Here is a 23,314-nt window from a genome sequence, read left to right on the forward strand (position 1 = left end):
TGTCCAGGTATACTGTACTCCTCTGTAAGTAAAGGCGAACAGATACTGGCTGTCAGGATGCAAAGGGACGGAAAAGAATGCTGAACACAAATCAATGACTGTGAAATGAGTACAATGAGGTGGGATTTGCATTAGGATGACAGCTGGGTTTGGCACTACGGGGAATTGGCTCTCAACTACCTTGTTTACCCCTCTTAAATCCTGCACTAGTCTGTAGCCCCTCCCCCCGCTCTTTTTCACAGGAAAGATGGGACTATTGGCCATGCTGGAAGTTCTAACTAGGATTTCCTGTTGGAGCAATCGTTGGATCACTGGAAATATTCCTAGCTCAACTTCAGGTTTTAAAGGGTATTGCGGTATTTTTGGGGCTATCCTGCCTTCTTTTAAGCGGATTTCTACTGGAGCTACATTTGCCATTAGCCCAGCGTCCTGTCCATCTTTAGTCCAAAGGGAACCCGGTATTTGTGCTGTAATTTCAGCTACCCTAGATGGATTTGATTCTACAACAGTGGAACACAACATTAGCCTCTGAGGACTGTCCAGCATATCTTGCACTTCTTGTGTAAGATTTTTAGGAGTGTCCAGGAATACCCCATCGGGGGTGCAATAGATGACACATCCCATTTTGCATAGTAAATCTCTACCCAGAAGGTTAGTCGGGGCCGCTGCAGCCAACAGGAAAGAATGTTTGGTATGCAAAGGCCCGATTGTAACCTCTGCTGGTTTCGTCAGTGGGTAATGTTGTATTTTTCCTGTTACCCCAATTGCCGCTACTGATTGGTTAGTGAAACCCAAGTGAAGAGGAGTGTTGAGAACAGATCTGGCCGCCCCTGTATCAACCAAAAAGGTTTGCCTTACTCCAGCTATATCAACCTTCACCTGAGGTTCCTCTCCAAGGTGTTGTGTTAATCTAACTGGCTGTAGGATACAGGTATGACCTGTTTCCTATTGTCTGACCTGCGTTGCCCTTAGCACAGTGTCAGCCATCAGATGGGGAGGAGGCATGTTGCGTGACCTGTCTGTCTCCTCCCATTGTCTAGGGGCTGGGTATCTCCGTGTCTCACCTCTGTGAGATTCCCATTCTCGCTTATGTGTTTGGTAACTCCTGGGGTTTCCTGCCCTACAATGAGCTGAGTAATGACCTTCCCTATTGCAGTTGTAACAGATAATTGGTTTTCTACCTGTGTCCCTGGTGTTTCGTGGTTGTTGGTATGCAGCTTTGTTTGGGGCATTAGTAAGGGCTTGGATGCTAACCATCATCAGTTTGTCAGTTTGCATTTCCCTTTGCTTTTTAATGTTGCGGTCGTGGTCCACAGCAGATTCCCGTAGGGCATCCACTGTCATTCCACGCCAGTTTGGGAAAGAAGTTTGGACTCTGGCTTTCAGGTTTTCCCTAAGTCCTTCCACCAGCACAGAGACAATCATCTCCCTCAGGTGGGGGTCGTCCTTAGGCTCGGAGACACCAGTGTACTTTGATACCTCCAGTAAGGCTTTTGTAAAATAATCAGCAGCAGTTTCGCCATCTTTCTGTTTGATGGTGAAAATCTTGCTATATTCTACTGCTGCAGGAAAATACACTCCTAACTGTAAGTTAATCAGGCGTATATTCTCCTGGTTGATCTCATCATTTATCTCCTTGTCCACTTTCAATCCACTATCCTGAATGAATTTCGGGATGTCAATGTGAGTGGGGAGACAGGCCCTCAACATGATTCTCCAATCCTTGTTGGTGGGCTCATCAGAGTTTCCTAGATCCCTTACAAATTTCCGGCACAATGCCAGATCTTTCCTTGGGTCAGGGAAATCTGAAATGATGGACCGCAGCTCTAGCCGTGTCCATGGGTTTAGCATGTTCATCTTTCTGGTAGGTATCACACCCTCTCTGTCTGCCTTACCATAGGGAACCTCCAGTGTGCGCATAGGATATGTTTGTACCACATTCGCATTACTGGGACCTGCTTGGGAGTCAATTGTGTCTGTGCTGTGTGGTGCATCATTACCTGAGTCCACTACTATGCTGTTGGCATCAGCCGTCTCCTCCTCCTGTGCTGGGGCCTCAACAGCGGGTTGAGCTTTTCCCTCAATCATATTAATTGCATGAGAGACGGCCAGTGCCAACAGCTGCTCGTTTTCCTCTCGGGCTTCCTTGTAAGGGGATAAGACAGGGTACAGGTTAGCAACGGATACATTGTTACTTATACTTTTCTTATGAGTCATTATCCCCTTCGGCACATATGGGGGTGGGGGAGCTGTTTCTATTGTGGCGGCGGTTGCATTTATATTGTGGCTGATTGCGTCAGGTATTGCCAAACCTCTGCTTCCCCATTGTTCCTGTCCTTCCTTCTGCCACAATTTAAGAATATTTATATGCTTCACTCTCTCCTTACGACTGGAGAGTAGGCATATTTCATCTTTTACTGCCGATAAGATTTCCGGATCGAAGCTACCAACACTGGGAAATTCTAACTTGCTGCCTTGTGTCATTTTTCTCCATTTATTTTGGTAAACAACTGCGAGTTCACCGTGCTTCCTGCACATAATAAAAGCAGCCGATCCTTTTGGCCGGCATGCTTCCTCCCTAACATGCACGTTATCACAGCGTGACCCGTTATTACCCATAGTTACAGGAATAAACGTTCACAGCTTAATAGATATCGGTGGGTTATTACTTATCTGAGAGCTCCCCAAACACTCACTTCTACAGCTTCCTAGAACATCCCACAGTCAAGCAGGTGCGAAGGATACGAGGTATGATACTCAATCACCAAGTCTTTCAACTAGCAGCGAACTTCTAGCCAACTTGCTTGATGCGGCACAATTTTTCCAGGGTATAACAAACTTGTTTTCCTATACCCCCAAAAATTGGATTTTCTAAAGTAGCTAATCGGAAACACGTGCGTTCCGATGTATCTTCTTGTACCCTCCTAGCGGAATCAATTCCACTGAAGGGGCAGTTCCTATGGGCACGTCGTCACGTGAACCCTAACCTTGTCCTACCTGGACTGTCCTACTCTGGACTACACTGCGCTTGAGTCGTGTCGTCACACACCCGTTCGCCTCAGTTATGTTTCACACTGGGCGCTGGTTACACCTTGGTCTTATGCATATATTTGAAATATTTCTGTACAGAAAATCTTCCCAAGTTGGTAGCTTTTCACTGGATACTTATGCAGGTATAAATCCCTTATAACACTCTATAGGAATCTATTAAAATAATGCTTGAGTTGCTTGTTTAAAAAAAAAAAAAATGAACAAAAAGAAAAAAACTTATTTTCTTTTATTAATCACCGCCTCATTCGCAGTATATTGTTATACTGTTTAAATAAAGCTAGTGGTTAAATACTGTTCACCTTTGAGTTCCTATGTGTGCTGCATGTGCAGTACCAATGAACAGCCACGTGTGTACATGCACTGTTCACAGGCCGCCGATGAATCGGCCACCCACGTGTTCTATAGTGTATTTGCAAGGTTGCACTCGGGTTTCGCTATACGCAGTAATTGCGCTTAAATGTGGAATAAATCCCTTAACTCCGTCCGAAAGTTACGTATCAAGATGCGAAATAAATCCCGCACTTAATCCGTAAATCACGTACAAAGATGCGAAAATTTCCCGATATGGGCACGTGCGCGCGCACCTTGCGTAATACACAATAGACGCTTTACGTTACTGCAAAAGGTCCAGGACTTGTCGCCACGTGGCTGAGTCCCTGGTTTTGCAGTAACTAACAAAAAGTTATAGCTTTGCACAGAGGGGATCCTCTATGTACTATAATAAACACAGACTCCACGTGTGCGAACCTTATCGCACGTGGTACATATACTATAATAAACAAGCAGCCCAAGACACTATACCCCGTTAAACTACTTGTGGCAGGCAGAAGTACAGTTTACTAAACACTTAGGTATGATATGCTTTTAAAAACACGTGGCTTTCACTTATTGTACTCCGGGTTCAGCGCTAGCACTTCCCGAACCCCGCACCGCCGCGGACTCGGCCTATCCAGCAATGGAAACAAAATAAATACTTCCACCCTTTTGCTGGTATAGGTCGGGTCGCACGCCTGGTACTGAGTTCTGGAATGTGGAGCGGACGGACGATGCCCCCAATTGTTAATGGTGATTAAAATATAACCAGAGTGACGATAAGTGAAAAGCGTTGGTTACGTAATAAGTCCGCAACCAACGTACCCTTTATACCTAGCTACGTGCGAACAAAGCGTAGCGCAGCGTAGCGTACCTTTTATTGTATTATGTATACCAAGAACCAATACCTTATTCAGAGATTCCTTCGCAGTACTTTGTCTCTAATCTGCGAATATACCTTATCGGACTGTGTCCGCAATATACCTTATCGCTATTATGCGAATAAACAGACACGACCACTGAATAGGAATAAGGAGATTAGAACTCCGTAAAAGGTTTGTATTTAAGTCCCTAATGGACAAAAGGGGGTTACAGAAATAAGAATAAACAGGTATAACAGGTGATACGATATACTAACAATGAATACTAAACAGACTCTGCTAAGGGGAGAGAAAACAGATACAAGACACAATCAGCCAATCAATACAGTAAGGATAAATACCGTTAATGCAACCGTTTACCCGTCTCATCAAATATGCGAAGCGCAGTCCGGTCAGAGCTCACTATCGTTCAGGAATGAACTATAGTCCGGTAGGAAGGTCCAGGGAAAGTAGATGTGCCGAAGAGAGTTTGGCTGCTCTGGGTCGCCTATCTTATAGGGTCAGAAGGGGGAGGTCAAAGGCCATTCTCATTGGTCAGAGATCATATGTCCGGTCCACTGTGATTGGAGGTTAGACGCTGTACCTGGTCTGACCAGGTGCAGGGGAGTGAACTTTAAGAGTCCTTTGTTTGGTGGTTTCGGCGTCAGCAAGGATAAGAACCGGTTTGAGCTAGTTTCCTTTGTTAACTACTTACAACAGAAACTGTCTCTGGAATATGGATTATGTCCATATCTCTCGGGCAATGTACATTGCGATATATTCGCAATGACCGGAATACTTCGCATAATGAGCTGAACGGAACGGTACTAAACACGATACAGATAGATGTATGCAGGGCTAACTAAGCTATGTGTGGCGTTCTAAACCTTTAACTATATTTTACTTAGGGTCAGTATGTATTTATGAATTTATGTGTGATAGTATGGCTACTCTTCTGGTCCACTTTGCCACGCATACTCGGGTATGGAAACTTTATTTGCGCAACTCTGCGAACCAAAATGGCGGCCATACTATCCTAAAATGGCGTGTGTGTAACTCGACTTCCATACTCCCTAGGTCGCTGCTTGGGCAAACACTTAGAAGGGGCGAGAGCAGGGCATTATGCAGCGACAATGTACTGTGTGTCAAGTATAGGGACAAGAGAGATGTCCTTATCTTGACAACAGTGCATGGCCATAGCAGCACCCCTGTCCCAGTGCGGGGCACAAGTACCGAAACTACAAAACCCAACTGCATTTTGGATTATAATAGGTACATGGGGGGGGTCGACCTGTCAGATCAAGTGCTGAAGCCTTACAGTGCTATGAGAAAAACAAGGTTCTGGTATAAAAAATTAGCTGTACACATAGTACAAATGGCACTGTACAACGCATTTGTACTACATCGATGTGCAGGCCAAAGGGGGACATTCCTGGATTACCAAGAGGCAGTAATAAAGGCCCTTATTTTTGGCAACCAGGAACAGGGGGGCCCTAGTACTTCTGGAAGCGAGGCCTCGCGAATTGTACCAGGGCAACATTTTCCGAGTGAAGTCCCCCACACTGGAAAGAAAGGAAGGTCCCAGAAACGATGTAGAGTATGCTACAAAAAGGGGATAAGAAAGGACACAACTTACCATTGTGAAACCTGCCCCACACAACCAGGCTTGTGTATCAAAGATTGTTTTAAGATATATCACACTTCCCTTGAATTTTAATGTACTCCACACAGCTTGTACAAAGAGCCGCATGCCATTACCTTCCCTTCTGAGTCTTGCCATGTGTCCAAACAGAAATTTACAAACACATATATGCTATTGCCATACTCAGGAGAAAAAGCACCCCATAATATGTTACACAATTTCTCCTATTAACCCTTGTGAAAATGGCACATTTTGATCTAAAGTTACATATTAATGTAAAAAATTAGTTTTTTTTTTATTTTCACAGCCCATAACAATTTGACAAAACACCAGTGGGGTCAAAATGCTCACTACGGCCGTAAGTGAGTTCCATGAGGGGGGCTAGTAACAAAAAGGTATCACTTGCTTGGGATTTCCACTGCACAGGTACAATATGGGCTCTGCAAATGCAAGATGGCGCCCGAAAACCATTCCAGCAAACTCTATGATAAAATGGCACTCCTTCCCTTCTGAAGCCTGCTGTCTGCCCAAATAGCGTTTTACAACCATATATGGGGTATTGCCATACTCAGGAGAAATTGTGTAACAAATTTTGGGGTGCTTTTTCTACTATTGCCCTTTGTGGAAGTATAAAATTATGGGGTGAATCTACAAATTAATGGAAAAAATTACATTTTTCATTTTCACGTATCGATGCCTAACAATTTGACAAAACACCAGTGGGGTCAAAGTACTCACTATACCCATAGATGAGTTCCTTGAGGGGTGTAGTTTACAAAATGGTATCACTTGTTGGGGTTTTTGACTGCTCTGATACAACAGGGGTTCTGCAAATGCAACATGGCGCATGAAAACCATTCCAGCAAAATCTGCGCCAAAAACGCCAAATGGTGCACCTTCCCTTCTGAAGCCTGCTGTCTGCCCAAATAGCGTTTTACAACCATATATGGGGTATTGCCATACTCAGGAGAAATTGTGTAACAAATTTTGGGGTGCTTTTTCTACTATTGCCCTTTGTGGAAGTATAAAATTATGGGGTGAATCTACAAATTAATGGAAAAAATGACATTTTTCATTTTCACGTATCGATGCCTAACAATTTGACAAAACACCAGTGGGGTCAAAGTACTCACTATACCCATAGATGAATTCCCTGAGGGGTGTAGTTTGCAAAATGGGGTCACTTGTGGGGGGGTTCCACTGTATTGGTGCTTCGGGGGTCTTGCTAATGCGACATAGCACCCACCAACATTCCACCAGAATCTGAGCTGCAAAATCCAAAAATCACTCCTTCCCGTCTGAGTCCTGCCATGCACCCAACTGGTATTTTTTGGTCACATGTGAGGCATTGCCGTACTCGGGAGAAATTGGGCCACAGATTTTGGGGTGCTTTTTCTCCTTCATTCCTTGTTAAAATGACACATTTTGAGCCAGAACTGCATTTTTGTGTAAAAAAATGTAATTTTTCATTTTCACTGCCCAGTTGTATCAAAATTGGTGAAACCCCTGGGGGTTTGAAATGTACACTATACCCCTAGATGAATTCCCTGAGGGGTGTACTTTGCAAAATGGGGTGACTTGTGGGGGGGGTTCCACTGTATTGGTGCTTTGGGAGTCTTGCTAATGCAACATGGCACCCACCATTCATTCCACCAAAATCTGTGCTGCCAAATCCAAAAATCACTCCTTCCCTTCTGAGTCCTGCCATGCACCCAACTGGTATTTTTTGGTCACATGTGAGGCATTGCCGTACTCGGGAGAAATTGGGCCACAGATTTTGGGGTGCTTTTTCTCCTTCATTCCTTGTTAAAATGACACATTTTGAGCCAGAACTGCATTTTTGTGTAAAAAAATGTAATTTTTCATTTTCACTGCCCAGTTGTATCAAAATTGGTAAAACCCCTGGGGGTTTGAAATGTACACTATACCCCTAGATGAATTCCCTGAGGGGTGTACTTTGCAAAATGGGGTGACTTGTGGGGGGGTTCCACTGTATTGGTGCTTTGGGAGTCTTGCTAATGCAACATGGCACCCACCATTCATTCCACCAAAATCTGTGCTGCCAAATCCAAAAATCACTCCTTCCCTTCTGAGTCCTGCCATGCGCCCAACTGGTATTTTTTGGTCACATGTGAGGCATTGCCGTACTCGGGAGAAATTGGGGCACAGACTTTGGGGTGCTTTGTCTCCTTCATTCCTTGTGAAAATGAAAAATTTTGAGCCAGAACTGCATGTTTGTGTAAAAAAATGTAATTTTCCATTTTCACATCCCAGTTGTACCAAAATTGGTGAAACCCCTGGGGGTTTGAAATGTACACTATACCCCTAGATGAATTCCCTGAGGGGTGTAGATTGCAAAATGGGGTGACTTGTGGGGGAGGTTCCTAACTTTTAGCACTTATGGTGCCTAGAAACCTACATGGTGCCTAAAAAAAAATCTCATAAAAAGGAGGCTCCAAAATCAAGTAGGTGCTCCTTCTATTATGAAGCCTGTGGTTTGGTCAACGTGCACACTAGGGCCACATATAGGATATTTTTGAAAACAAAAGAATTGGGGGAATCAATTTTTAGTCACATTTCTCTAGTAAAATCTACTGTATTCGTTAGAAAAATGTATTAAAATTGAAACTCTGCAAAAAAAAAGAAATTTTGAAATTTCACCTACACTTTGTTTTAATTCCTGTGAAACACCTAAAGGGTTAACAAACTTCCAAAATGCTGTTTTGAATACTGTGAGGGGTGCAGTTTTTGAAATGGCATCATTTATGGGGGTGTCTCACATACAAGTCCCTCAAAGTCACATCAGAACTGAACTGGTCCCTAAAAAAATCAGTGTTTGAAATTTTCTTGAAAATTTGAGAATTTGCTAGTCATATTTGAAGCCTCCTAGTGTCCAAAAAAATTAAAAGGAGGTTGAAATAATGATTGCAACATAAAGTAGACATATGGTCTTTGTTAGTTATTAACTATTTTGAGTGGTATGATTATTTGTCTCACAAGCAGAAAATGTGACATTTTGCATATTGCTAAATTTTCCATTTTTTCACGATATTTTGGTATTTTTCACAAAAAAACACAGACTGTATCGCCCAAAATTTACCACTAACTTGAAGTACAATGTGTCACGAGAAAACAATCTCAAAATCACTGGGATAAGTAAAAGCAAAAAAAAGTTATCCCCACTTAAGTGAGACATGTCAGATTTGAAAAAAAGGGCTCTGTCATGAAGGCACAAACTGGCTCTGTCATGAAGGGGTTAAAAACATTTTTATTGACAGGTTAAAAAAAAACAAGTAATAATCATATCAATTTGCAGAATAACAGTAAACCTCCATGTCAATGTGACAAAAACCCAGAGCTTCGATGTCCACGCTCTGCAACAGGATTATGAGGTCATAAATTACCTCCTGCGACGGTGTATAAACTGGGAATAAAACACCATCGACAACAAACGTGAAACTGAAAACTTCAACATCGTGCTATCCGAGTCCGAGGTGGCTCCCTCTAATTCGCCGTGCGAGCTGAATATCCTTCACATGCAGTGTGACCCTCTGTGCGTGGACACTGCATAGGTAAGCGTCTTCGAAAAGCCTCACCAGGTAGGCCTCAGCTGCCTAAGAAAGAGAGGTTACACTGAAACCAGAGGTTTACACAGAAAAAGGGACTTTGGGCTTTAGTCAGCATGAATCGCTACTTATTCACAAAACAGAGCGATTATTGGACTGCGCATTCAGACCGTACACAATGCGCAAGGAAAAAATAGCGTCAGAAAACACGTATAGGTCGTAAACACAATGCAGCTGGATATTGACCGTCGGTAAGCTGCTGTTTGGGGGTGAAAACCAGACTATTTCTGGATGGGGTCCAAAAAAAACCCGCAGGTCTGTGACATCAGCACTGGCCTCGTTCAGCCTGTGTCAGTCACAGATTAGTCTCTTCCATGTTCCGGGATTTGCGTATAGCAGGCCTGGCCAACCTGTGGCTCTCCAGATGTTGTCAAACTACAAATCCCATCATGCCTTGCCACAGTTTTTCTATAAGGGAGTGTTAAAACTTTGGCAAGGCATGCTGGGATTTGTAGTTTCACTGGAGGTTGTCCTGGCGTATAGATTTGCGGGGGGATAGCAGTAATCGGGGTGTTTCCTCTTCCTGGGTGGCGGCTACCTACTTCTCAGATTAGTGATTCATAATGAATTAGGCCCTTATCCCTAATAAGATTCATAGATAAGAATAAATAGTTACAGACACAGAAATTGAAAGGCAATACATGGTCAAACAGATCTTATTTCCCCATAAATTCTGTAGGCCGCTATTAATCATTCATTCACACAGATATGCCCTCATACGTACAGCCCAATCCCAGCGGTGTGTACTTGCACTTTGTGTTGCTACTTTTTTACCTCAGCTTTGCGCCTTTATCTTTATTGTGTAATTTCCTCGATGAGCGATATATCGCTCAGTGTCCCGTTTGCATCAGCGACCAGAGATGGTCACTGATAAAAATCAAACTGCCGGGGGAGCCCAGCAGTGGAAATCAGCTGGTCACAGGAGCATGTTCCTGCGACCAGCGATCACTACGGGGGAGAAAACGGGAGCGCACTACTCCTATGGTTTTCATTACCACCTTTATGCTGATGATACCCTAATCTATCTCTCCTCCCCCGACCTATCCCCATCACTCCTGTCCAAGGTCTCCGAATGCCTCACGGCCATCTCAGCCTGGATGACCCAACGCTTCCTGAAACTAAACATGGCTAAAACTGAACTTCTAATCTTCCATCCCCTGAACATCCCCTCTTCTCCCACTATCTCCATCAGCATTGGTGAAACCGAGATCACCTCCACCGACCAAACACGCTGCCTCTGTGTCATCATTGACTCCTCCCTCTCTTCCACCCCCCACATTCGTGCTCTCTCACAGTCTTGCCGCTTTCACCTACGCAACATCTCACGCATCAGACCATTCCTCTCCACTGACGCGACCAAAATTCTCATTCACTCTCTTGTCATCTCACGCCTTGACTACTGCAACATCCTTCTCTCTGGGCTACCTCTCACCCGCCTCGCACCTCTCCAAACCATTCTTAACGCTGCTGCTAGGCTCATCTTCCTCTCCCGCCGCTCTACCTCCGCCTCCCCCCTCTGTCTATCTCTTCACTGGCTCCCCATTCCTTTCTGAGTTCTCTTTAAACTCCTCACCACCACCTACAAGGCTCTCTCCTCCTCCACCGCTCCTTACCTCTCTTCACTGATCTCTATCCACACTCCCTCCCGTCCTCTTCGCTCCATCGCTGACCGCCGACTGACCTCTCACCTAATCACCTCCTCCCACTCCCGTGTCCAAGACTTCTCTCGCGCTGCCCCACTGCACTGGAACAATCTCCCGCCACCCATCAGGCTTTCTGATTCCCTTACCTCCTTCAAGCGCTCCCTCAAAACCCACTTTTTTCGACTAGCCTATCCCTCCTCCTAACCTCTTTTGATCCTCCTATCCTGCATCCGTTCCCCTCCGTTCCTACTTATCCTGTTTTTCGTTCGTCCACCCACCTATTTTTAGTATGTTAACTCTTATGAGTAGGGTCCTCCTGCCTCACGTACTCACCCTACCTCTTTACCTCACCTGTGCTCCTCTCCTGCTCTTCCCTTCCTCTACTTCATCTTCAGTCTCCTCGACAATTTCCACACCTACTTCTGAACTGATGCTGATTTTATTTCTACCAGCTATACCCTATTTATACTGTATTTTTCAACACACCCTGTACGTTACCTTGTAATTTGTTTTTTTGTTTGCTATGTACGGCGCTGCGGACACTTTGCGGTGCCTTATAAATAAACGTACTACTACTACTACATTCTCCAATATGGTGTCTGCATTATTAATCCAGCAATCGCTTGTCTGTTTAAGTCTTCACAACACACAGTGTTATCAGGAGTATTGGTTTTGAACATTCCTTTATGCCTTGAGAAAGGTCGCTGTGTAATGCGTGTCTGTCTAATGAGCTCGGAGCTGAGCTGGGAATTCTAATTATAGTGGTGTATATAGGGGTTGTCTGGTACAGTGAGACTGCACTGGGGCTGAACACGGGCATCATGCCCACTGAAGTCATCAGTAAGTGGCCTGTATGGGATATACTATGTGCCTATTTGCACACAGACCCAATCCTGGGATGTCGCTCACAGCCCCCCCCCATTGGCTGCAGGATTGCCGACATGCTGCGATGTTTAGAGGGTGAAACTCGTCACCGTTCTTCAAAACATAGGCGCGCCGCTGTAAGTTTGAAGGCATTGCAGATCCCCGCTGTACTCAGGTGTGTGAAGCAGACGGCCAGCCTGCTTAAGTTTCAGCTTGTTGGCTGGTGCTTTAAACCATTCCGAATCGCAACCGATGGAGATCGATCATTAGCGCTGATTCTAGTGACACGTGATGGGGTATACAGAGCAGAACACGGCCAGGATATGGGTGAGGTATACATGGCCGCATCACATCTTAGTACAAGACATCATTCTAAGATTATCCCAAACAGAATGCAGCGAGCGGTTACGCCGCTAAGAAGCCTTACCTCCTGCAATGCCATCAGCGCTTGGCTTTGCCAGCTTAACGGCACACCGCGGGAATACTCCATGCAGACCTCTCTCACCTAAACAAACAGAAAAAGCAGACATTACTAGCAGAGCACAGAGGAGGGGAACGGTTAGATGCAGAACAGGCAACACCATCTCACCAGGCGGTAGAACGGAGCCTTCCTGATCAGCAGCTCCGTTGATTTCTGGTACTTTCGTATTTCCATCAGTGCCCGCGTACCTGGGCGGATCCGACTCCGTATGGGCGGTGGCACTCTCCGGCTTGTGTCTGGTTTAAATTAGATAGAAGACAAAGAACAGAGTTTAACAGTCTCCCCTTTTTGGACTTCTCTAACCCGTTATCCAATACAATAAATGCAGCGAACATTCTGTGGACAAGTGCTGGACATTTTACCGATCAACACAGCGAACTCAGTCCCGCACATCTCCTTTAGCTTTCGTTATTTATTCTTAAAAAAAAAAAAAAGAGAAGCTTCCTCTTACTCTGAGATGTACCGGCCGAGGCTGCAGACACCTTCTGAGGATTGTTGGACTTCCTGCGGTTAACACTGGCTTCAGACACTTTATGTTTCATTTTTTGGACTATGGCGCACCACTCTGCAGAAACAAACGATTTATGGGATAGCTTGATAGAACATTTAAAGCTTATTTTCTAAATGCAGAGCTGATTGGGGGCAGTTTCATATGCCCTGTGGAAATGGGGGAGCATCAAATGCACAGTCAATATAAAAATTAAAAAAAAAAAAAAAAAAAATTATATATATAAATAAATACACATATATATATATATATATATATATATATATATATATATATATATATATATATATATATATATATATATATATATATATATATATATATATATATATATATATATATATATATATATAGGCGGGGGGTATAGCGCGGCACTCAGGGCGGAATGAAATCAAACAACAGGAGCCATACCTTGCGGTTGACGTTTCAGCCTTTCGGCTTTTATCAAAACAGCTAACAGCTGTTTTGATAAAAGCCGAAAGGCTGAAACGTCAACCGCAAGGTATGGCTCCTGTTGTTTGATTTCATTCCGCCCTGAGTGCCGCGCTATAACCCCCGCCTGCATCCAGCGTAGCTGCCCGCTCAGCGAAGGCACCAGGCACCTAAGACGCAAGAGGACTGGAGTGCCGGCAACGCCCTGTACTATCTATCTATCTATCTATATATATATATATAGGCGGGGGGTATAGCGCGGCACTCAGGGCGGAATGAAATCAAACAACAGGAGCCATACCTTGCGGTTGACGTTTCAGCCTTTCGGCTTTTATCAAAACAGCTAACAGCTGTTTTGATAAAAGCCGAAAGGCTGAAACGTCAACCGCAAGGTATGGCTCCTGTTGTTTGATTTCATTCCGCCCTGAGTGCCGCGCTATAACCCCCGCCTGCATCCAGCGTAGCTGCCCGCTCAGCGAAGGCACCAGGCACCTAAGACGCAAGAGGACTGGAGTGCCGGCAACGCCCTGTACTATCTATCTATCTATCTATCTATCTATCTATCTATCTATCTATATATATATATATATATATATATATATATATAATCGTCTGCGGCACTGGGGACTAGGAATAATTCACACAACGGCCAGCTATGTGGTTGACGTTTCAGCCTTTATCACGGCTTTTTTCAAAACAGCTTACATAAAAACGATGCGTGTACACTCACCTTATATGTGCAGCAGATCCACACTGGCGTGCAGCAGCAGCGGGCACTTCCGGGCGCACGATCACGGCGCCTGTTAGTGACGTCACTGATCGTGCGCCCGGAAGTGCCCGCTGCTGCTGCACGCCAGTGTGGATCTGCTGCACATATAAGGTGAGTGTACACGCTTCGTTTTTATGTAAGCTGTTTTGAAAAAAGCTGTGATAAAGGCTGAAACGTCAACCACATAGCTGGCCGTTGTGTGAATTATTCCTAGTCCCCAGTGCCGCAGACGATCGCACCTGTTTGTATTTGGTCCGGCGCGCTGGACCCTGCTGAAGGCACGGGGCTTGTACCACTTAAGGAGCTGAGTGCCGACTACCCGTCTATTATATATATATATATATATATATATATATATATATATATATATATATATATATATATATATATATATATATATATATATATATATATATATATATATATATATATATATATATATATATATATATATATATATATATATATATATATATATATATATATATATATATATATATATATATATATATATATATATATATATATATATATATATATTTTTTTTTTTTTTTTTTTTTTAAAGTGCAGATTCTATTTTGGAAGACTTTCACGTAGCACTCCACCGATTATCTGGCATTCGATGGTCAGGAACCTTAGACTGCGGAAGGGAGTTAAGCTGGGTACACATATATACAATGGTCGGGCCGTTCTTTCGTTCTGGGTCGGACAGCCGTTCAATTGTATATGTGTGTGTACGCTGTCCCGTACGAGCGATAAACGGCAAAAAACCATCCATACTCGGTCGGTTGACGGTTCTTTGCTGTTTAATTTTCATCCGACAGGACGGCCTCATATCGGTACAAAAGTGCAGTGTGTACGCACGTTCGACCGATATGCTGCCACAGCTGGAACGCCCATGTGGGAGTTCCATAGCTGCAGCACCTCTGGCAGGGTGACTAAAAAAAAAAAAAAAAAAATGGCGTGGGGTCCCCCCCACAGCCGTAACCAGCACCAGGCTGAAAGAGTCGGGGCTGGTATAAAACAAAACACGACAAATAGGACTTTGCTGATTTTTTAAAACCAGCCCCAGGCTCCAGGTCCGGGGCTGGTTCCCAAAATACGGGGGACAAAATGACTAGGGGTCCCCCGTATTTTACGAACCAGCCGCAGGCCAAACCAGCCAGCAGGGTAATGCCACAGCCGGGGGACACTTATTATATAAGGTCCCGCGGCCAAAGCATTCAGCCCTCTGACCGGTCAGCCTGGCCAGGGGTCCTGGGGGAGTGGGGACCCCCCCCAATAAAGGGGTCCCCCCCCCCTCCAGGACTTACCTTCTCCTGTGGAACTATAAGTCCCAGCAAGCCTCCCCCGCATGCTGGGACTTGGAGAACCACAAGTCCCAGCATGCGGGGCATTAAAGGGCCCGCTGGCACTTGTAGTTCCACAGTAAAAAAAATAGGGTACTTGTTTCCTAGAACGGCCACAATCGTGAGTGATCGTGGCTCTTAATTAAGGGACACGATCCTCACGATGTGGCCGATTTTTTGCAATTTTTTCCATTTGATTGACAGAAATCGGGTCAATCGGTCGGTCGCGACCAATTAAAATCGGCCGCGATGCGACCGACCGATGGACCCGATTTTTCCATAGACTTCAATGTTAAAAAATCTTTTAACATTGAAATCGGTCGGTCTTGTGCCATTATAATGGCACAAGATGAGATGGACTTGATTAAGTCCATCTCACATAGGGAAAAATGATAAAAAAGGTGAAATGGGCCAATATGACCCATTTCACATTTTTTATGTGCCCGCCATGACCCCACGATAGACGTGAACCCGAAGCGTGGCGAGCGCAGCGAGCCCGCGAGGGGCGGCGGTGCGCGTCCTCCGACCTTTTCATTCCCCTACTATCCACTAGGGCGTGGAGTGAGAATATAATAGTGTGGCGAGCGCAGCGAGCCACCGAGCCCGAAGCGTGGCGAGCGCAGCGAGCCCCGCGAGGGGACGCGTATACCTGTGAAGTTAGACGCGTCCCCTCGCGGGGCTCGCTGCGCTCGCCACGCTTCGGGCTCGGTGGCTCGCTGCGCTCGCCACACTATTATATTCTCACTCCACGCCCTAGTGGATAGTAGGGGAATGAAAAGGTCGGAGGACGCGCACCGCCGCCCCTCGCGGGCTCGCTGCGCTCGCCACGCTTCGGGTTCACGTCTATCGTGGGGTCTAGCACACTTATTAACATTTGGGGGGGCAATTTAAACAAATCTGGTGAAAAAAAAAAAAAAAAATCGGGTGAAAAATCGGTCGATCGGATCGGTCGCATCGTATGCGACCAAATCGCATGCGATGCGATCGATCCGATTTTTTATCTTACGACCACAACGATCTAAATCGTTGTGGCCGTTCTAGGAAACAAGTACCAAAAATAGTTAAATACACACTGACACATTAGAAAAATAAAAGTTTCATACATTACACAAACACACTGATACTTACCTATCTTGATCCCGTAGGTAGGTCCCAGGGTCCGGTCCGGTGGCTTGATTCCGGGGCAGGTCCGGGTCTGGGGCTCCAGGGCTGAAGAGTCCGGGTCCTGGATCCGTAGTAATCCAAAGGGTTACCTGGGGAAGGAAATCCTACTCACCTGTCCTGTGGCGACCACCCCGGCATCTTCTGTTGAAGTCGCGCTGCTCCCGGCTGCAGTGGTACCCGCTCCGCCTCCGCTGTACAATAGAGATGCAGAGATCCTTCTTCCTCGGCGTCTCTGCTCAGAATGATTTCTGGCCAATCAGGAGCCGACTTTCTCGGCTCCTGATTGGCCAGAAATCATTCTGAGCAGAGACGCCGAGGAAGAAGGATCTCTGCGTCTCTAGTGTACAGCGGAGGCGGAGCGGGTACCACTGCAGCCGGGAGCAGCGCTACTTGCAGAGAAGATGCCGGGGTGGTCGCCACAGGAGCAGGTGAGTAGGATTTGCTTCCACAGGTACCCCTTTGGATTATTACGGATCCAGGACCCCGGACTCTTCAGCCCTGGAGCCCCGGACCAGCCCCGGAACCAAGCCACCGGACCGGACCCTGGGACCTACCTACGGGATCAAGATAGGTAAGTATCAGTGTGTTTGTGTAATGTATGTATTAAACTTTTATTTTTCTAATGTGTCAGTGTGTATTTAACTATTTTTTTTAATGTGGAACTACAAGACCCAGCGGGCCCTTTAATGCCCCGCAGGCTGGGACTTGTGGTTCTCCAAGTCCGGGCTTGCGGGGGAGGCTTGCTGGGACTCATAGTTCCACAGGAAAAAACAATAGTTTTTAATTCTATTTTTTTTTTTACACAATGATCAGCCCGGTGGCCACTGCACAGGGCCACCGGGGACAGCACCAGGCTTCAGCCTGGTCAGGTAAGTCCTGGAGGGGGGATGGGGGACCCCTTAATTGGGGGGGTCCCCACTCCCCCAGGACCCCTGGCCAGGCTGACCGGTCAGAGGGCTGAATGCTTTGGCCGGGGGGACTTGTATAAAAAGTCTCCCCCCGGCTGTGGCATTACCCTGCTGGCTGGTTCTTAAAATACGGGGGACCCCTAGTTATTTTGTCCCCCATTTTGGGAACCAGCCCCGGACCTGGAGCTGGTTTTAAAAAAAATCAGCGAAGCCCTATCTGGTTGGTTTCCTGATTTTTTAATACCAGCCCCGGCTCTTCAGCCTGGTGCTGGTTACAGCCGTGGGGTCCCCCCCACATTGTTTTTTTTTTAATGAGTAAAAGGGTGACTAAAATGTAGTCGCAGTAACCCGTCTATATAGAAGTTTAGTCACCCTGCCGGCTGACTAAAGTTCTATATAGACGGGTTTGCGCCTAAATTTTAGTCAGCCGGCAGGGTGACTAAACTTCTATATAGACGGGTTACTGCGACTACATTTTAGTCACCCTTTTACTCATTAAAAAAAAAAACGACGTGGGGGGAGCACCAGGCTGAAGAGCCGGGGCTGGTATTAAAAAATCAGGAAACCAACCAGATAGGGCTTCGCTGATTTTTTAAAACCAGCCCCAGGCTCCAGGTCCGGGGCTGGTTCCCAAAATACGGGGGACAAAATGACTAGGGGTCCCCCGTATTTTAAGAACCAGCCCCAGGCCAAACCAGCCAGCAGGGTAATGCCACAGCCGGGGGGAGACTTTTTATACAAGTCCCCCTGGCCAAAGCATTCAGCCGTCTGACCGGTCAGCCTGGCCAGGGGTCCTGGGACTTACCCCCTCCAGGACTTACCTGACCAGCCTGAAGCCTGGTGCTGTCCTCAATGCCCCTGGGCATCGAGCTGATCTTTGTGTAAAAAAAAATAGATGAAAAAACTATTGTTTTAAACTGTGGAACTATGAGTCCCAGCAAGCCTCCCCCGCAAGCTGGGACTTGGAGAACCACAAGTCCCAGCCTGCGGGGCATTAAAGGGCCCGCTGGGTCTTGTAGTTCCACAGTAAAAAAAAATAGTTAAACCTGCAAAACGCCCTATTAATAAACACAACGGGTGCGAAGGACATAAACAAATCGAGAACGCAGCCAATGGGGAAACAGACGTCCCTTGGCCAGCTGTCACCGATTAGCAGCATCCGACAATGGTAACAGAACAGATTGGAATGGATTTGGAACAACAGGAGCGCAATCAATCAGGAGTTTAATAAGTTTGTCATATTTTGGTTCCAGAAGAGAACGTGTGCCTAACACATGTATGCACCTTCCCCCAAAGCACGGCGCTCCCTTACTCGCAGTACTGCTGCTCTCAGCTACCGGTAACACAAACAGGGACTACGGTCATACCAGCAATGACACATCTCACAAGTAGCGGACGTACATTGGAATGCAAGCTCACGTTTCCAGGGTAATCTTCTGCGTCACTGATTGGTATTTCTTTCTGGAAGGATTGCTATAATGTGAAGCACGGTCTGATCTGCGTTACAATGATTAAAAAAATAAATAAATAACACCACAAAACAGCATCAATTGATCATAAAATCTATATAAAGCATAATGTACCCCAATGGTGCCCACACACGTTGCAATCCCTGGGCATGTTCTAAGCGATCTCACCGGATTGCTCCTCCATAGCGATAGCTCATCGCTATCACCCCGGCGATTAATATACAGCACGCTGGATAAATCTATTCAACCACCAGGGTCCCAGTGTCCATAAATTCCAAACGTGACTCACTTCATAGTTACCAGGATAGGAGAATTCAAATCAGCGAATCCTACAGTAATTTATACGGTAAGTGACTCCAGGGGGGACTAATGCAAATGTAATGTAATGCATATAATGCTTGCGCTTATAGAAGTAACATTAATGCAGGTGACTGGGTGAGACATCAGCAGCACTGCCTCCGCAGGACCATGACCGGCAGGAATAGGTTTTACTGCATTCACCCAATGTGCGGTTATGGTAGGACAACCGCCCCTCTATTGTAAAGCGCAACGGAATCTGCTGCGCTATATAAAAAACTGTAAATAAATAAATTGCTGCATATATAACAGGGTTATAGTGACACCTGGAGGCCAGAGGCAGCACTACATTAATAGTGTTTAACCAGTATATTGAAAAGGAAGAGATCTATTTAATCTTACACTACTATTCGTTAAGAGTTAATGCACAGTATTTATAATAGGCTATTTCACTGTTACAGGTCCAGCGTCTGCATTTACTCTCATACATTACATTTTAATGAAAATAACAAAGCGAGGTGTGGATTTTAATCAGAGCCGGCTGTAGCCCAGTCTGCCCGGACCGGGGGAAGGGGAGGGGGTCACAGAGCGTGCCATTCACAAAATGAAGGATGCCCATGAGTACAACACCCTAGTAATACTTAATGCAGTGGCTGCTGCGGAACTTCTAAGATGTCACCGACACACTTTCATATTGTGTGTGAGGAAACCCACCCAAGCACGGGGAGAATATACAAACTCCACACAGTTAGGGCCATGGTGGGAATGGAACCCATGACCTCAGTGCTGGGCAGCGGCACTCCATGGGATTTTTCAGAGTGCTTTTAATATCCGATGTGTCACACCCCAAAACATTGGGATATTAAAAGCACTTTGAAAAATCCCTTAGAGTGCCGATGCCTGTGTATGCGCCAGTGACTACAGACAAATACCCACAGTGGAGGCTGTGCCATTGGGGATGAGAGGTCCCATTACAGTTAATTATAATAAGTGTTGTAAGTAGGATGATAGGCCCCCACACACTATGCTACTTCTCCGAGGGGAGAAGATGCATCTAATACCCCCGTGGTCCACCTGGCAGCTCCCCAGGAGGCTCACATGCGATTTTGTGCCATGTGATTTATCGCATGTATAGCAGTAGGGGCAGGAGAATTAAAAAAAAAGAAAGAAAAACATTCAGAAGAATGGGCAAGCTCTGATTAGCTCTCAGCCAATCAGCAGCCGCCCATTCTTTCAAATCTACTGCTCGGAGGTCACACCTGCTGGCACGTACGTACGGAGGCACTCGGACACTATACGTTACTGGTGCTAGAAAGCACCCGCCATGAGCCCCTGACAGGTCAGATTCCAATTTATCTTATGTTCTGCAGGTCTGATCTCCGACTCTGGTCATACACATGCGATTTGGGACATGTACCCCCCACTAATACCTAAACCTAACCACCCTCTCCCCTTCCTCAGCTGGCCACAAGCTAGCCCTGCATCTTACCGATGGGGATCCTAATGAATTTGGAGTCCTGGCAATGGTGTTGTGAGGGCAGTTGGCATGGTGCCATCTAAATGATAGTAAAATATGTTATATATAAGTTTATACAGCTACTGTAATGACCGGAAGTTTGAATAAGTCATCCCTGGATAGACCTCTAATTAGGGATGGACATCGATGGTCTATATTTCAGAAACATCAATGTTTTTCTTCCAATGGTAGTGTTTTGGGCATTTAATGGTGCCCTTTCAATGTTTGTCACCATCGAATGCAAATCATTTGATGGTGTTCCGATGGTGGCTTGTTTTTTCTAATTCCCACTAGCGGTGTCTGTTTCAGGGAAACTTCCTAGGTTCCTTGGTGGCTGTCTGACTCTCTGCTTCAGTCAGGAGCCGGCTTAGTCCCCCGCCCCTCTGTAGGATTGCTGATAGGCACCAGAGCCCACACTGACTCCGAGAACCAATCAGAGCACAGACTTCACACTGCAGCAAGAGCAGTCTCTCACACACAGAACACGCCACAGACACACCATCAGGAGGATTCAGAGGAGACAGTGAGATCACAGAACGTTATAACAGTTAGGCGGGATCCCGACAGGCATTTACCCGACATCGGGATCCCGACTGTCATGGCCCTTTTTTGTGGCGTAAGATGTGAGATATGCGATCACAGTAGTTCATATGGTAAAACACCACCACTCTCCTCCACGTCACCCCGAAGTGCGGCAAGGGGCGTTGAAACGCGTCCTCCGACCTTTTCATACCCCCACTATCCACGCAGACGTGGAGTTGATTTTATATAGTGTGGCGAGCGCAGCGAGGGGCACACGGAATACATGTAAAGTAATCCGCGTACGCTCGCTACGCTTCGGGCTCGGTGGCTCGCCACACTATATAAAATCAACTCCCCGCCGACGTGGATAGTGGGGATATGAAAAGGTCAGAGGACGCGTTCGCCGCGCTTCGGGGTGACATGGAGAGTGGTGCTGTTTTACCATATGAACTACATATCTCACATCTCACGCCACACCACAAAAAATGGCCATGCGATCCGATTTCACTCAGGGTGCAGTGAATAAATTAACTACTGAGATCGCATCGCACACATCGCAAGGCACAAAAAGCCATGCGATGTGCGATTTCACTACGCAGAATAGCCCACTAAGCAAATAGCTTAGTGGGCGCCCTGCTAGGAAACAAGTACTCAGGAGCTGACTGGGTGGGACTTTATCTCCCTCCAAAGTACATAGACCCCCATAGGGGGTCATTCAATCACCCGATAAAGTGCAGTGCTAGTGCAGCGGCATTTAAACCCTAGCAATGCCAGCCCAACTCGCCCCCTCTGCCCAGACGATACTTCCCCGTTTTACCCCAAAGCGCCTCCTACCCTAAGGGGTAGCAAATACTTGGGCGAGATCCCACTGCAGTACAGTTCAGCCGGGGCAAATCCGTTTTGCATCAAATGAATTCCCCCCAAAGAGCATAAGTGCCACTGGCACAGGGATTGGGGTGAATGACTGACACACTCTCCGCACTGTGCTGCAGTATACGTGTGTGCTATATTATAAAGGGATGGCCATCGACTTTTGATGTTCCCAAAACATCGACGGTTGGGACCTAGTGCTCGATGTTTTGGGCATCAATAGTGGAGGGTCGAATAGTTTTATACCATCGATGGATGGCTTGCGATGGTAAGGTTGGGGGGCGCGTGCGCACTGGGTGCACAGTGTTGCTGCATTCAGCAGCATCGCTGCAAGCAGGCCGTCCTGCCAGGAGGTGCGCACATGCGCAGAAGAACCTTAAACTGGATGGATAGTTAAAGTTTCTTCTGCGAATGCGTGCACATCCTGGCCAGGAATGCCACCCACAGCCGCGTAGCTGACAGTCCCGTTGCTCTGCACATGCGTGGAGAATCAATAGCAGGAACCATCGATGGTGGGAATGTTTTATACCCATCAATGGTACCTGCTTTAAAAGCCAACGATGGCAACCATCTATGAGGGATATGCCGATGTCCAACCCTAATTATAATCGGTTTACCCAGGTGCCCCCCTACCCAAATAAGAGGCAGCGATGACATATGCACTACACACCCTTTAATGAGCAGAGATGCAACAACCTTTCAACAAAAGACTTAGGACATCGCCAATAGCAACCAACCAATCATCTTCTAGCTAGCATTTACGAATGGCATGCTATGAAATGTGAGGTAGACGCTGATTGGTTGCTACAGGCAACGTCCCCACCCTTTTAAAACCCAGACACAGCATGGAGTCCCTGCCTAGCGTCATACACGCAATGTCCCTATAACTGCGGCGTTATGCCGGAACCCGCTACCTGTGCTCACCCACCACAGCAGTCACGCGCCGATAACGGTGATGCAGCAGTAGCAGCAACAACACCAGCATCCACTGCGTGTCCGACGCCGCTGAGCCTGACAGTGGCTGACTTCCG

General features: G+C 46.2%; 1 protein-coding gene across 3 annotated transcripts; it reads right to left on the reverse strand.

Moving 5' to 3' along the window:
• Positions 1–9,130: 9,130 nt before the first annotated feature.
• LOC146036760 (histone H3-like centromeric protein A) lies at positions 9,131–23,314 on the reverse strand. Of its 3 annotated transcripts, none has more exons than XM_083160655.1 (6): positions 23,212–23,314; positions 19,011–19,106; positions 12,931–13,044; positions 12,588–12,715; positions 12,426–12,503; positions 9,131–9,479 (listed from the first exon to the last, which is right to left on the reverse strand). In XM_083160655.1, the coding sequence occupies exons 3-6, from the start codon at positions 13,019–13,021 to the stop codon at positions 9,345–9,347; spliced, it is 432 nt and encodes a 143-aa protein (XP_083016781.1). In that variant the 5' UTR covers positions 13,022–13,044; positions 19,011–19,106; positions 23,212–23,314; the 3' UTR covers positions 9,131–9,344. The 3 variants fall into 3 exon arrangements, with proteins under 3 accessions (XP_083016781.1, XP_083016780.1, XP_083016782.1); XM_083160654.1 differs by having other exon boundaries at positions 23,198–23,286; XM_083160656.1 differs by having other exon boundaries at positions 23,208–23,266.

This window comes from Crinia signifera, chromosome 9 (assembly GCF_055691185.1).
Source record: "Crinia signifera chromosome 9, ASM5569118v1, whole genome shotgun sequence".
In the NCBI taxonomy this organism is placed as follows: Eukaryota; Metazoa; Chordata; class Amphibia; order Anura; family Myobatrachidae; genus Crinia; species Crinia signifera.